Source organism: Mercenaria mercenaria, chromosome 10 (genome assembly GCF_021730395.1).
Source record: "Mercenaria mercenaria strain notata chromosome 10, MADL_Memer_1, whole genome shotgun sequence".
Classification (NCBI taxonomy): domain Eukaryota; kingdom Metazoa; phylum Mollusca; class Bivalvia; order Venerida; family Veneridae; genus Mercenaria; species Mercenaria mercenaria.
Genome location: NC_069370.1, coordinates 36,224,440 through 36,239,602, shown reverse-complemented (window position 1 = coordinate 36,239,602; position 15,163 = coordinate 36,224,440). Strand labels below are relative to the sequence as shown.

Below are 15,163 nucleotides of genomic sequence, written 5' to 3'. Positions count from 1 at the left end.
TGCATGATGATACCATATCTAATAATGCAAAATAAAAATTACCAATATGTAGGATACTTTTTGTTTTAAATTTTCTTATTTTACACGCGAAACTGAGTTTTGTAGGTGTTGCAACATGTTTTTTAAAGTAAGAAAAGAAACACTGAAATAGTCATGAAAACATATCAAATAGAAATTAAATACAAATATAGATCTATTTAACCTATTTTAATACATGCATGTTTAAACATGCGTTTTTGTTTACTCCTGCACGAAAATTTAAACGACACAATGTTTATAATATTATTTGATTGTTATGGTTCTCATGCATCGTTGAACTCAAAAAGGCTGTCAATGATAGAAGTTAATTAAGTGCATACTGTAATGTTATACAAAAATATTTTCTGTACTGAAACGTTTTAATGAAGAAAATTCATAATTATCAAACATGTTATCGTTTGAGTTATCGTGAGGGAGTTATATTTTCGGAAAAAGCTGAAGGTCGTCTGACGTCATTTTCTGTGTTTTCAAAAACATACCTATGCTTAGCGAGATTCGGCAGTCCTAAGGATATAGGCTTATATATCAGATCTTGGTTTTTTTTCTACAATAGATTTTCTAGCAGGTATGAATATTTTTATATATTTTTTAAATTCAAAACAATATCCACTTTCGTTTTAGCCATTGTGTTCTATGTGTGTTTTACAGGAAAGGAATAGGTTGATGGCGGTGTAACGTTGTAAACTGACCCCCATAGAATAATGACCCCCCGGTCATTATTTTATATAGAATAGTGACTCCCCGGTCATAATATTATGACTCCCCCACACGTAGCAAAATGACCCTCACATAGAATTGTGACCCCAATAGAATAACGACCCCCCTAACCCAAACCCTAACCCATCTAAGGTACACTAACACCATAATTATCCCCCGTCGGACGGCATCGGAGGAGAATATGGTAATTGCACCCGTCCGTCCGTGCGTGCGTCCGTGCAACATTTTTGTGACCGCAACTCCTCATTCATTATTGGACGGAATTGATTCAAACTTTCAGGGATTACTACTAGTTATGCTTAGTTGGAAGAAAAAAAATTTTGGATTTGCTCCACCTGTTCGGGAGTTATGGCCCTTTGTTACTTTTTTCATATATATATATATATATATATATATATATATATATATATATATATATATATATATAGAGCAAAGTTTTGTGACCACAACTCCTCATTCGTTATTTATTCATTAAAGGAATGAATCGATTCAAACTTTCAGGGATTACTACTATTAATGTTTAGTTGTGAAGGAAGAAACAAATCTTGGATTTGCTAAACCCGTTCTGGAGTTATGGTCCTTCTTTCAAATGGCATCGGCGGGAGATATGGCTGCCATTCGACTACAGTCCTTGTTTTTCTCTCTAAGAAGTGGTCCTGGCTTCCCTGGTTTCTTTAAAATCACATTACAACTTTATATATAAATCGTGACGGGTATCGTAACAGAAACTTAGTTAACATATTGTGCAATGGCTTTGACTGATGCAGTAACAAAATGATGTTTCCTCTAAAATTTCGGACAAAATCACCATTATTATAAGTTCCAGAATGCTTACACTGCATTGTACAGAAGGTAAATTAGTAATTATTTACATGCATTCGTAACATAATTATACATTATACCTTGCATATAATGCGATGTCACAAAGTTACGAGGCTGTAAAAGGTACTAAATTAAAGGTACTGTTAAAAAATCTTTGAAAAATAAAACTTAAGCCTATTGAAATACTTGAAGCATGAAACTTGTATAGGTAACAAAAAGATTTAGGTCTAAAACATGTTCTAAACAAAAAGTCATGCACCTTTTAAAGCAGGAGTTTCGTGATCTATGTTCTAAGTATACGTTCTGCCGTGTACCTTGTTGCAGTGGTTTTAAGTTGCAAAATGATTCCTTTATATATCTCCCTTCCATTAGGTCATCTGTTTCTATTGGCAAAAGTTTGATACGGCGAAAAACTATCTCTTTGGGGAGACCTATCCGCTTTAATAAGCAAACGCGCTTCCATTGCGCCACCGAGGCTCACAAAAATGGTTAGTATTAAAAAGAGGATGCGTAATTCGGCCTCAACCGGGATAGCTGGTTTTTAAGATGCGTTTTTATGCCACCGCAATTCGAAGAATAGAGTGAATTAAGGTAGGTCTTCTTTGACGTCGGTCGACGTAACAATGGTCGAAAAGTAAAGATACCGTATTGCCCTGATATTTGGTATTCATATACAAGGACACCACTCCTTCATTTTGTACGATTCAGATTTTTTATATTCCTTTTTTGTTTAGCGAAGGGCTGTTTCGTACAATTAATGAAAAATTGAAGTATCTGGAGTAAAAATGGCTTATTTTTTTCGCTAGATTAATTAAAAAAAAACATTCGGATGCTCTTGACAAGGGAAACCGAATGATATAAGTCAGTGTTGTCAATCGGAAATTTCATAAAATGTCACTATGATGGGCGTTATATGTTCTAAAAAATGCGCGATTCTTTTGATCTTAGAGTAGCACCATACGAGCTTCGGTGGACGTTTTGTTCGACGGAAAACGATTCAATTTACAAACAACTTACGCAGTCTTTTTGCTATGAAAATTCCAAACTAGAAGCATATATTTGCATCGCGTGCATCACTGAAGTAGCCTAAACGTCATCCGACGTAACACAAGTTTCAACGTTACAAAATCTTAATGTTATTGCTGTTTGTGAAAAAAAATCACGGCAAGCCCCCTATTTTCCATTCATAAATTTGTTCATATCAATATTATACATATTCAGTTTAACGCCCTTTTAGATAGCCAGAATTGGCTAGTTTTTCAGGCGGCGAGGATGCCTGGGTTTCAATCCAGTAACGCTGGGTTGCTTACCAGAATTCCTTTAGTTGAGTGGGAAAAATGTGTTTCATAATTTCCAGCTTCCCCGCCCGGAAATCGAACCCGGGCCGCTGGATTAGGAGTCAACGATCTTAACCACTCGGAAACTCTAACCAAATACTTAAGCAAAATCACTGTAAGTGACAAGTGGTTTGAATCATTTTCCGTAGGCCAATCTCTCACCAAAGATTGTATGGTGAGCCTTTTACTTTATTTCTAAAGGATGATCTCAGTTGCTATCAAGAAAACACGACCAGAATTATTTCAGATGACTAATAAAAGATGATAATACACTGTTTGTAAACAAAACCAAATTATCCTCCTGCCTAAATCTCGGTTCTCTCTATTTCTATAGTAACCTTAAAACGACTTAGGCATATCTTCTATTATTATGTACTTTTGACGCCGACAGTGTGCAATTTCTGGACAAAATCATTGATCAATCGATTGTTTTGCTATAATTTTACCTGTAATCAGACTAATACATTATATAAAGAAACAAATCATGTTTCAGCTTCCAATAAAGTGTAAATATACACACCAACAAAGCACATTAATCACTAAAAAATAGCTTTTTCCAACAAGAAGAGGAGGGCGGGGGGGGGGGGGGGGGGGGGGGGGGGGGGGGGGGGGGGGTGGGGGGAAGGGTGCAGTGGTTTATAGGGGGTGTATTTGCCAAGTTTGAAAATCAATACCTTGAATGGTTATTAAGTTGTTCTCTGAACATGAAATATCCCGGACAGATTTGACCTTGCTATGACCTAGATCTTTGTCCTAATGACCTGGTTCATGCACTCTACGCATCGTATCATCGCAACCTACCTATATCACAAGCCTGAAGTCAATATCTTGAACGACTATTAAATTATGATCCAGAAACGAAATATGAAGGTTAGATCTGAGCTTTTATCTCAGTTTTTGACCTTTGACCTACAGACCTGATTTCGGCGCTCTGCATATTGTCTCATCGACACCTACCTTTGTGAAATGTTTGAAAGTAATAACTTGAATGGTTATTAAATAATGTCCCGTACACGAAGTATGACGGACAAATATGTCCCTAATGTTTAATTTGTGACCTTGATCTTTGACCTACTGGCCCGGTTCTTGCGCTCTGCAGATTGCCTCTATATGCCAAGTTTAAAAATTAATACCTTGAATCAAAATGCACTCCGGACACGAAAGCTGATGGACGGACGGACAGACGCTTGTGCCATAACATAATGTACGTATAAAAATATTTATAATAATATATGATAAACCATTATAATTATTTAAGTTCAAGTGTATGTGCATGTGTTGTGCTTTTGTTTGTGTTCTTTAGGAACATAATTTTAGAAGTTTTAATATATTGGTATGTTCAAATGTAAACTTTTTTTTCAGATTTCAGTGATAATGGCTGAAAACACTGATCAAACTGGCACGGGAGATAACCTTTCCTGCTTCATTCAAGACACCGTCCTGTCATTACAGGAAAATGTTAGATGTGAAAAAGCGGTTAAACTTCAAAAAGCAGTTGCAGCTTGCATAAACTTTTTTCTCGTCGAAGTAACTAAAGAGGAACCTATGTTCAAATCTGCTGAGCTGATTCAGGTAGGAAGTTTCGCGGAAGGAACGAAAATACTAGAACCGGATGAATTCGATTTTCTTGTTGTAATAGATGAATTATCCAAACCAGGGGCTGTCGCTATAGATAATGATCTTGAAAATGTCCGAGGCCATACACATCTTCCACATTCCGGATATGTCACCTTGGTTGTAGCAGACGACAATTTAAAAACCAAATGGGAGAGGTATTGTGAAAATGGTTTGTTGCAATGTTTTCAAAACTCGATTGATCGTGCAAGATTTGGAAGTATCTTCATCGAAGTTATACGAAAACTCTACACGGAACGTGTACTCTTAAAGAAAGCAGATGCAGTGGTGACTTGCTCCTCTACTGAAATAGATTTTTTAAATTTTGGCATGGGTATGCCAGCGGTTAACGATATAGGTTTAAATTTGAGGAGAGTAGAATTCAAAACACCAAATGTGCTGATAGACTTTGAACTAGATGGTATGAAAATAGGTGTTGATCTATCACCTGCAATTAGATATCATAGGATCACAGATTGTTTCAGACCGGAAGACTGTGCTGGTGTCGCCTTATCAGATGCAATTTTAAACCGCGAATCCCTGTTGTTAGTTGCGAACAGAAACTTTGACTTCCGGGTAACAGTTACGGAAGCGGAAGTTGGTTACATTCAACATATAATGAAACACGAACATAAAGTGATCTATATATTTCTTAAATATGTAAATTACTCATTCACAACAAACACTTGGAAGTGGCAGCCTTATTCTTCATACATGCTGAAAAACATTTGCCTTAGGCACGACCTGAATTGCCAACACGAAACGAGAACAATCACGTTCTGCTTCAAGGACGTCTTAGAAGATATGAATGCATGTTGTTCTAAATTAGAAATAACAAGTGCAGTTAAGGAGGTAGGTTACCTTGTTACAAGGGTAAATTCAAATTAGTTGAACCGCAGCATTTTTCAGTATTTCGTGTAATATGAAGTTTTAACTGCTACAATCTCAATTTCGCTTGTCTCTGTCCCTTCAAGTTCAGTTTTTATCCAGGTTTGAAGAACATGACCCTCCAAAGGTATTTGATATTGAAAGAAGAAGGAAAATACGGATATTTAACGCTTTTCAGTGTATTTTAGTTTCATTGATATCCGTAGAAGTCTGCATAATTGATAATTTTACTAGTATGCACGTTAGCCTTTTAATATAAGCTTAAAATGTATATGTCGCGGGGCTCGTGTTTCCATGGTAACGCATTTTCTCTCATTTTTAAACAACTATGTATAAAAATAGGGGTTTTCGACGGCTTCAGTGCCATTTTGTTAATGACCAACATGGAATATTTGGGTAATATTATCAGTAAAATATCAAGCACTTTACATGATACCCTATTTTTCTTAAAGTTTAAAGTAACCATGGCAACAGAGATGTTTAAAATAGCTTATATCTTGCTTTTTGTCATAATTTCTTATAAAAATATTGAATAAGATTATCCTTCTAGTTAATGTAGCTTTTAAATAGAGGATAATTGTTGGTTTCGGTGTAATATCACGTTATAATTTCACCGAGTGGGCACCAAAAGTGATATTTTCACGAGTGGCGCAGCCACGAGTGAAAATAACAACTTTTGGTGTTCACGAGTGAAATTACCGTGATATTACATCGATACCAACAATTTTTCTGTTTATTTTATGTCTAAAACTCTACTTTTGTTGTGTTTATTTCAATAAAATGTCGAAATTTGCGGGAAATTTTATCAGGAAGCATCGCAAAGATGACGTCATTTTAACGACGTCATCGTCATATTGTTTCCGGCTTTCAGTACGCTCGGTAAACTTTTTGACGTTAATCCGGGTATCAGATTTGATAATTTTCACTGAGTGGCCAGTGAGTTTATCAAGATATAATTCACCGTTATATTTCGATAAACCACCGAAAAACATAAAATAAAACATATTATTTCTAACATAAGTTATATTTTCGTGTTATTTGCATTTATTCAAACAAATTTCACAGCTTAGAATACTTACAGCAGTACCTCTCGTCTGGCATTTTTCGTGGAAAAATCGTTCAGCATGCTGCTATTATTCTCATAGATATTGTTGAAATGAAAATAAAAAGCCGAAGATGTGTTTCTTAAATAGACCGGTGTCAACGCTTTTGAATTTTACATTTAGATACACAGGTCACGGGCTTCGTTTCCATGGTAATATCAATTTAATTCAAGAAACCACAATTTTCTACTGAAATTTGAACAATTTTAGATCTTAATTTCAGTATATAAGTAACAAATTATCAACGGAACCTGAAAAATAGGTATTACAAATCAAACTGCTAGATTTTTTATTTGAAAATGGCCGTAACAAGTAAGCTTTCACCCAACTATATTCCAAATAACATTGGTTACCATCGTCCATTTTCTTACATTCCGCATAACATTTCAATATAACTACAAAAAAGAACCAAAATATTGATTATTATTCAGAGCAATAGACTCGTAAAAATATTTCAGCTGATAATAGTTATTTGAAAACAGTTAAAATAAAGAAAATACACAGAATTACGTAATTTCAAGATATAAGCTATTGATTTTGCGCGGTAACTGACACGTAACGTCATGACGTCAATGACGTCATTTTAATGCAACATTGTTTTGAAGTGTTTCTGTGGCAATTTATTCATTATTTCTGCATTATTAAGCCATAAAGCATCAGATTGAGGACAGGTCCATGATTTGTTTTCAAAAGAATGAATATACAAACACTTTTAGTTTGTCGTAAACGCCGTTGTAAATCGTCACGTTAGCTTCCGGCTGGACATGCGCACATACAAATATAAACGTAACCTACCTCCTTAACTCTAAAATCGACTTGTGTGCAAGTTCAGCCTTATCGTCTGATAAAATGACTTTTGGATATAGACAACATGTTGTTGAGGCTTTGACAAAAATATCTCAACAGGCAGTGGATATTCATACTCTTGAAGACTTCAAAGAACTGTTAAACAGCACTGTTAAAAAATACCTGAGACGATTTCAAGACTGGATGGACGAAACACATCTATTCATATATCGTCAGCTTAGAGCAAAAAGTGAATGAGCCCTTCGACATATTCCATTTTCCTTGGAGCCTAGATCATCCAAAGCCAGAGTCCCAGCAGAGCGATGACCCAATTACGATGCCAGCAAACCGGATCCCCTAAGAAACGCCACATCAGCAACAGGACCAACACTGAAGAAGCAAACGTCGTGTCCTCTGTTAAATGAGTTATAATTAATGTCTGACATTTTAAGCTGACATGAACAAAATGTTTGGGATGCTTTTTATTTTAGAGAGATTTATGTTATGATCGCCCCTGCCAGTAGATGGCTAATAATTCTAAAATCAAGAGACATATTTGTTAATTAATGCGCAATTAAAAATACAAAATTGATGTCGGTAAAAAGCAAGAGGCAACTGCACTGCAAAAAGTATAGAGATACCAGTGGATTACACAGTTGTCTCACCTTTCGGAAACAGAAGTATACAATAATATACAGAGATTATGAAGCTAAATGTAAGAAAACCACGATTTCAGGAAATAGATAGTAACACAAACAAAAACCCAAATCATTAACCTATTTTAAAATTAAATGCATTATATTTAAGTCAATATACACATATACATGATGATACCATACCTAATAATGCAAAATAAAAATCACCAATAACAAATTTTCTTATTTTACACGCGAAACTGAGTTTTGTAGATTGTTACAAAATGTTTTTAAAGTAAGAAAAGAAACACTGAAATAATATCAAATAGAATGTAGAAATTAAATACAAATATATTCAACCTATTTTAATACATGCATGTTTAAACATGCGTTTTTGTTTATTTGTGTAACAATAAGTAAACATAAAACTGATAAAGAATATACTGAACACACACATTCATAAAATTAGCGTCTGATGGCCCTTTCAAGCTTCCGTGGAATCAACATTTATTATACGAAATTCATTTTGAAAATATTTCTAAAAATGTCTAGGTCTGCAGCTCTCAAATACGGTAATATCTTACATCCGAGGGATATAATGACACTTTCAGACAACATCAAAAAGGACCTTTTGAACGATTTGACGAAGTTCCAAAAATCTCCATATTGCCTTGCTCCGTTACGGACCCCTGTGGGACTGGTGTTTATTCAGAGTTCGTAGATGAAAAGCTGACATGTCATGCTAAAGCCAAGGAATTTTCAAATCGTTAGAAAGTGCCGATTATGGCATGTCAAACGTTGCTAAATTATATATGTATGTTATTATTATTGTATGTTTGTTATTGTTATTCAATGTCTTGTCATTCATATTCCAAAAGTCATTATTGTTATTCTATATTTCGTTATTCTTATTGTATCATTGATATTGGTTTTCAATGTCGTATTATTCATATTCTAAGTCTTACCATTGTTATTGTATATGTCGTTATTCTTATTGTATGTTCGACATTCTTATGGTAAAAATCTTTATTGTTATTCTATATCTCGTTATTCTTTATATTATATCTTTGATATTGTTATTCAATGTCGTGGCATTCATATTCTAAGTAATACCATTGTTATTGTATATGTCGTTATTCTTATTGTATGTTCGATATTCTTATGGTAAAAGTCATCATTGTTGTTCAGTATCTGACGATTCTATTTACAAAACGTGTCATTCTTATTCTATGTTATGTGATTGTATTTGTCTAGCGTCGCTGTGCTATTTATATCTCGTGTGCTATTTATATCGCGGGAAATCCCACATACAATAAGAATATCAAGCTTACAAAAACAATAATGAATATACAACAACAATAACGTGTTTTACAATAAGAATATCGAATATACAATAAGAATAACGACATATAGAATAACAATGGTAACACTTAGAATATGAATAGAAACGACATTGAATAACAATAACAAACATACAATAATAATAACATACATATATAATTTAGCAACGTTTGACATGACATAGCCGATTAGATCTAGCAAAAAAAAAAAAAAAAAAAAAAATATAAAAAAGAAGAACAACAAAAAACGTCCACGGGCATACATTTAGATGGGGTGACCCCTGCGCGTGACCCCTTACTATATACCAATGCAAATACGACTTTCGTTTTCAAGTGTAGCCTGTTTACTTTCTTTTTCTTTAAATTCGGAAAAAGCTGAAGGTCGTCTGACATCATTTTCTGTACCTATGCTTAGCGAGATTCGAGGATATAGGCTAAGTTATCATATGTCAGATCTTGTTTTTTTTCCTACAATAGATTTTCTAGCAGGTATGAATAATATCATATTTTTTAAATTCTAAACAATATCCTCTTTCGTTTTAGCCATTGTGTTCTATTTAATATGTAAACAAGGAGCTCTGCCCATCGGGGTAATATAGAAGTTTTAAAGAAAATTTTATATTGTTGTGTGTGTTTATAGGAGAGGAATGGAATGATGGCGGCAGGTAATGTGGCTGTGGGCGAGGGTTGGAGGAGAGGGAAATCGAACTAATCGGACGCTTCAGAAATTAAAAAGCAGCTTCTCAGCGAATGTAATCTTGTCTAGAGGGGAGGGGTGAGATGGCGATATTAAGGCACAATAAACTTAAACTTTATTTTGAGTTGTAAGAGAGGTGGTGGGTTAATACGGAATGGGGTAGTAATCTGGATCGTTGCACTCGGCACTACCTATATTTCAAGTTTCAAATCAATACCCTGAATAATTTTTAAACTGTGCCCCGGACACGAAATATGAAAGATTGATTTGACATTTAAGCCCAGTTTGTGACCTTGACCTATGACCTATCAATCAAGTTCATGTGCTCTACACATCTTAAATTCACTTCTCAAACAACCTATTTGCCAAGTTTTACCTTCAATGGTAATAAAGTTGTGCTCTGAACATGAAATATCCCGGACAGATTTGACCTTACTGTGACCTTGATACTTGTCCTAATGACCTGGTTCATGCGCTCTACACATCATCTCATCGCATCCTACCTAAAGTCAGTATCTTGAATGAATATTAAATTATGATCCAGAAACGAAATATGAAGGTCAGATCTGATCTTTTATTTAAATTTTGGACCTTGACCTTTGACCTACCGACCTGATTCAGGCACTCTGCATATCGTCTCATCGATACCTACCTTTGTGAAAAGATTGAAAATAATAACTTGAATGGTTATTAAATGTTGTTCCGTACACGAAGTATAACGGACACATATGACCCTAAAGTTCCATTTGTGACCTTGATCTTTGACCTACTGGTCCGGTTCTTGCGCTCTGCAGATTGCCTCCATATGCCAAGTTTAAAAATGAATACCTTGAATGGTTATCAAATTACACTCCGGACACGAAGGCTGATGCACGGACAGACAGACGGAAGGACTGACAGACGCCTGTACCATAACAAAATGTGCGTATAAAATATTTATAATAATATCTGATAAACCATTATAAATATCTAAGTTCAATTGTATATGCATGTGTTGTGTGTTTGCTTGTGTTCTTTAGGAACATGATTTTAGAAGTTATGCAATACATTCAAAATATTGTAGTTTATATTGTATTGTCAATGTCTTGCATATCTATATTAAGATGCCATTTATGAATGCATTGCTAGTTAATGGTAAAACTATTTACCCAAGATGCGAATGGTTTTGACGGTTGCATGGCAAGTCATTCGGTAAGTGTTTCACCACAGGACATCAGAAGTCAGTTTCAGAATTTTACTTCACTCCAGCAAGTCTATGTTTAACAAGCATAATCCATGGACTGGCGATTTAAACAAGGGGCATTTAACGTACCTAACTATAATGTTACCTGTCTGATATATTGGTATGTTTCAAATATAAACATTTTTTTCAGATTTCAGTGATAATGGCTGAAAATACTAATCAAACTGGCAAGGGAGATAACCTTTCCTGCCTCATTCAAGACACTGTCCTGACATTACAGGAAAATGTTAAATGTGAAAAAGCGGTTAAAGTTCAAAAGGCAGTCACAGCTTGTATAAAATTCTTTCTCGCCGAACTAACTAAAGAGGAACCTTTGTTCAAACCTGCTGAGCTGATTCAGGTAGGAAGTTTTGCGGAAGGAACGAAAATACTAGAACCGGATGAATTCGATTTTCTTGTTGTAATAGATGAATTATCCAAACCAGGGGCTGTCGCTGTAGATAACAATCCTGAAAAAGTCAAAGGTTATACACATCTTCCACATTCCGGATATGTCACCTTGGCTGTAGCAGACGACAATTTAAAAAACAAATGGGAGAAGTATTGTGAAAATGGATTATTGCAATGTTTTCAAAACTCGATTGATCGTTCACGATTCGGAAGTATCTTTATCAAAGTTATACGAAAACTCTACGTGAAACGTGTATTCTTAAAGAAAGCAGATGCAGTGGTGACTTGCACCTCTACTGAAATAGATTTTGTAAATTTTGGCATGGGTATGCCAGCGGTTGACGATATAGGTTTAAATTTGAGGAGAGTAGAATTTAAAACACCAAATGTGCTGATAGACTTTAAACTAGATGGTATGAAAATAAGTGTTGATCTATCACCTGCAATTCGATATTATAGGATCACAGATTGTTTCAAACCGGAGGACTGTGCTGGTGCCGCCTTATCAGATGCAATTTTAAACCGCGAATCCCTGTTGTTAGTTGCGAACAGAAATTTTGACTTCCGTGTAACAGTTACGGAAGCGGAAGTTGGTTACATTCAACATATAATGAAACATGAACATAAAGGGATCTATATATTTCTGAAATATGTAAATTACTTATTCGAAACAAAAAGGAATGCGTGGGAACCCTATTCTTCATACATGCTGAAAAACATTTGCCTTATGCATGACCTAAATTGCCAACATGAAACGAGAACAATCACGTCCTGCTTCAAGGACATCTTAGAAGATATGAATGCTTGTTGTTCTAAATTAGAAATAACAAGTGCAGTAAACTCTAAAATCGACTTGTGTGCAAGTTCACCTTTATCGTCGGATAAAATGACTTTTGGATATAGACAACATGTTGTTGATGCTTTGACAAAAATATCTCAACAGGCAGTGGATATTCATACTTTTGAAGACTTCAAAGAACTATTAAACAGCACTGTTGAAAAATACCTGAAACGATTTCAAGACAGGATGGATGAACACTTTTATTTACGAAATGATGCATGAAGCATAACACTCATGTTGAGGACATCAGCCATAAGACATTTTTCAAGATGAAATAGAAAGCGCTGTGAAAATATTGTATATTTGTTGTGTCAATCCCCAAATGCAAAATACGCTTGTGTGCCAGAACAAGAATACGTGATCTATAATGTTGAACATTGAACAAATTATCTTTCAATGTAGGATTCCAATAAAGTTTTCCACTGAATCAGATGTTTTTATGCGTAATAGTATTCATTTGTTCATCTGAAGTTTTCTATATTTGTCTTCCTGTAATGTATAAGTAAAGTTGTGTTTTACATGTTTCCTGCATTTTTATCACGAATATAGACATTTAACTGTTATTGTTATGCTAATGTAGCCAAATATTAATAAAACTACCATTTCTACACCCAGCAAAAAGCTTTCTGTACATCTGGGGTGTATGTGTTATAAATTGATAATTGTATTTCATGCGGATATGTTTTATATATCATAATACGCAAAAATCAAACTTGACAAAATGGCGAAAAGAGAACGAAAGTTCACTAATTCATTGGTAATCCAATAACAAAGCAGACAAAGGCCATCTGTCCAACATTCTGTCAGTATTGTGTGTATCCACCTTTGTGTGCAAAACATTCGACTACATCCCTTCATTCATTTGACTGGGAGCTCCGCGGCTGAGTGGTTAAAGTCACTGACTTCAAATCACTTGCCCCTCACCGATGTCGGTTCAAACATTGCTCGGGGCGTTGAATTCTTCATGTGAGGAAGCCATCCAGGTGGCTTACGGAAGGTCGGTTGCCCTACCCAGGTGCCCGCTTGTGATGAAATAAAGCACGGATGGGCACCTACGGTCTTTCTCCACCATCAAAGCTGGAAACTCGCCATATAACCTATAATTGTGTCGGTTCATCGTTAAACCCAACACAACAAACAAACATTGAATTCACTAGACGGTGTATTTTCTGATAAGGAATTAATGCCCTCTCTTGCCAAAAAATAGCTGGTAAGTCCACAATCTTTTTGTTGGGCTTGACACAATTATAAGTCATATGGCGAGTTTCCAGCTTTGATGGCGGAGAAAGACCGTACGGGTCACGCGCAGGGGTCACCCCATCTAAATGTATGCACGTGGACGTATTTTTTTTTTTCTTCGCTTTTTTTTTCGGGGGGATGGGGGCGGGGGTTTAATTGCGCATTAATTTACCAAATATGCCTCTTGATTTTAGGATTATCTAGGCATCTACTGGCATGGACGATCATAGCATAAATCTCTGTACAATAAAAAACATCTCAAACGTTTTGTTCATGACAGCTTAAAATGTCAGACATTAAGTAAAACTCATTAAAAAAAGACACGGCATTTGCGACTTCAGTGTTGGTCCTGTTGCTGATGTTTCAAATATTTTTTCGTAGATGAAAAGCTGACATATCGTGCTATAGCCCACGTATCTTCAAATTGTTAGAAAATGCTGAAAATTGACTCCCCATTAGCAAAAAAGGAACTCCACGCGCACACATTTAGACGGGATGACCCCTGCGCTTGACCCCTGACTATCGACCAACGCAATTGCAACTTTCGTTTTCAGGTTTAGCCTGTCTACTTTCATTTTCTTTACTTCCGGAAATAGCTGAAGTTCGAGTGGCGTCATTTTCTGTGTTGTCAAAAACATACCTTTGTGTTACTATCTATTTCCTGAAATCGTTATTTTATTTTATTGTTTTGTTTCCGAAAGGTGACGACAACTGTGTAATCTACTGGTATCTCTATAGATTTTGCAGTTGCCTTTTGCTTTTTACCGACATCAATTTTGTATTTTTAATTGCGCATTAATTTAACAAATATGTTTCTTGATTTTAGGATTATTAGCCATCTACTGGCAGGGGCGATCATAACATAAATCTCTCTAAAATAAAAAGCATCTCAAACATTTTGTTCATGTCAGCTTAAAATGTCAGACATTAAGTATAACCACACTGGCCATAGCTTTCGCAGAAGCGGTGGTTCCAACGCCGCGGCGGTGGAGGATTCGTCGCAGAAGCGGTGGAGAAATATGGCCTACTGACTATATTTACGTTCTCATCGGTACTTTTTCTAACGAGTCTTTCACGTTTGACTTTAAACAACCAGTGAGACAGGAGCCAACATGTGTATTCTTCCAGCCACAAACACTTGTTCAGTGCAATTCTGTGTCATTAATGTAAACACTTCTGTACAGTTTGACGAGGGACTGCCGTTTTTGTAGAATTTCAATCAGAAATGGTAAAATCTTGTACAAAACGATCCCTGAGCACGTTTGCATCAAAATGTAAGTCTGACATTGTCAAGCAAAAACTTTTTTTCCGTAATCGGTGATTTTTCATTGCAAGCATACAAAATAATCGACCAAAAATCATTCCAACGCAGTGTGCAGTGGGTACAGTTGCAACGCATTACGGTGGATCTTGTTTCTTTAATGTTCGCTATTGACTTTAAATTGGAGTAAACAGCATTTTCCCAGAATTTG

At 35.5% G+C, this 15,163-nt stretch overlaps 2 protein-coding genes across 2 annotated transcripts; both read left to right on the top strand.

The window, feature by feature from the left end:
• Positions 1-257: 257 nt before the first annotated feature.
• LOC123559378 (uncharacterized) lies at positions 258-8,701 on the top strand. The gene is made up of 2 exons (XM_045351116.2): positions 258-604; positions 4,278-8,701. Exon 2 carries the CDS (start codon positions 4,290-4,292, stop codon positions 5,415-5,417), a length of 1,128 nt encoding a protein of 375 aa, XP_045207051.2. The 5' UTR covers positions 258-604; positions 4,278-4,289; the 3' UTR covers positions 5,418-8,701.
• Positions 8,702-8,938: 237 nt separating this feature from the next.
• LOC128559875 (uncharacterized) lies at positions 8,939-13,691 on the top strand. The gene is made up of 2 exons (XM_053552760.1): positions 8,939-9,770; positions 11,352-13,691. Exon 2 carries the CDS (start codon positions 11,364-11,366, stop codon positions 12,672-12,674), a length of 1,311 nt encoding a protein of 436 aa, XP_053408735.1. The 5' UTR covers positions 8,939-9,770; positions 11,352-11,363; the 3' UTR covers positions 12,675-13,691.
• Positions 13,692-15,163: the final 1,472 nt, after the last annotated feature.

Coding starts and splice junctions, on each gene's coding strand:
- LOC123559378 (XM_045351116.2), top strand. CDS start 4,290: ATGGCTGAAAACACTGATCAAACTGGCACGGGAGATAACCTTTCCTGC.
- LOC128559875 (XM_053552760.1), top strand. CDS start 11,364: ATGGCTGAAAATACTAATCAAACTGGCAAGGGAGATAACCTTTCCTGC.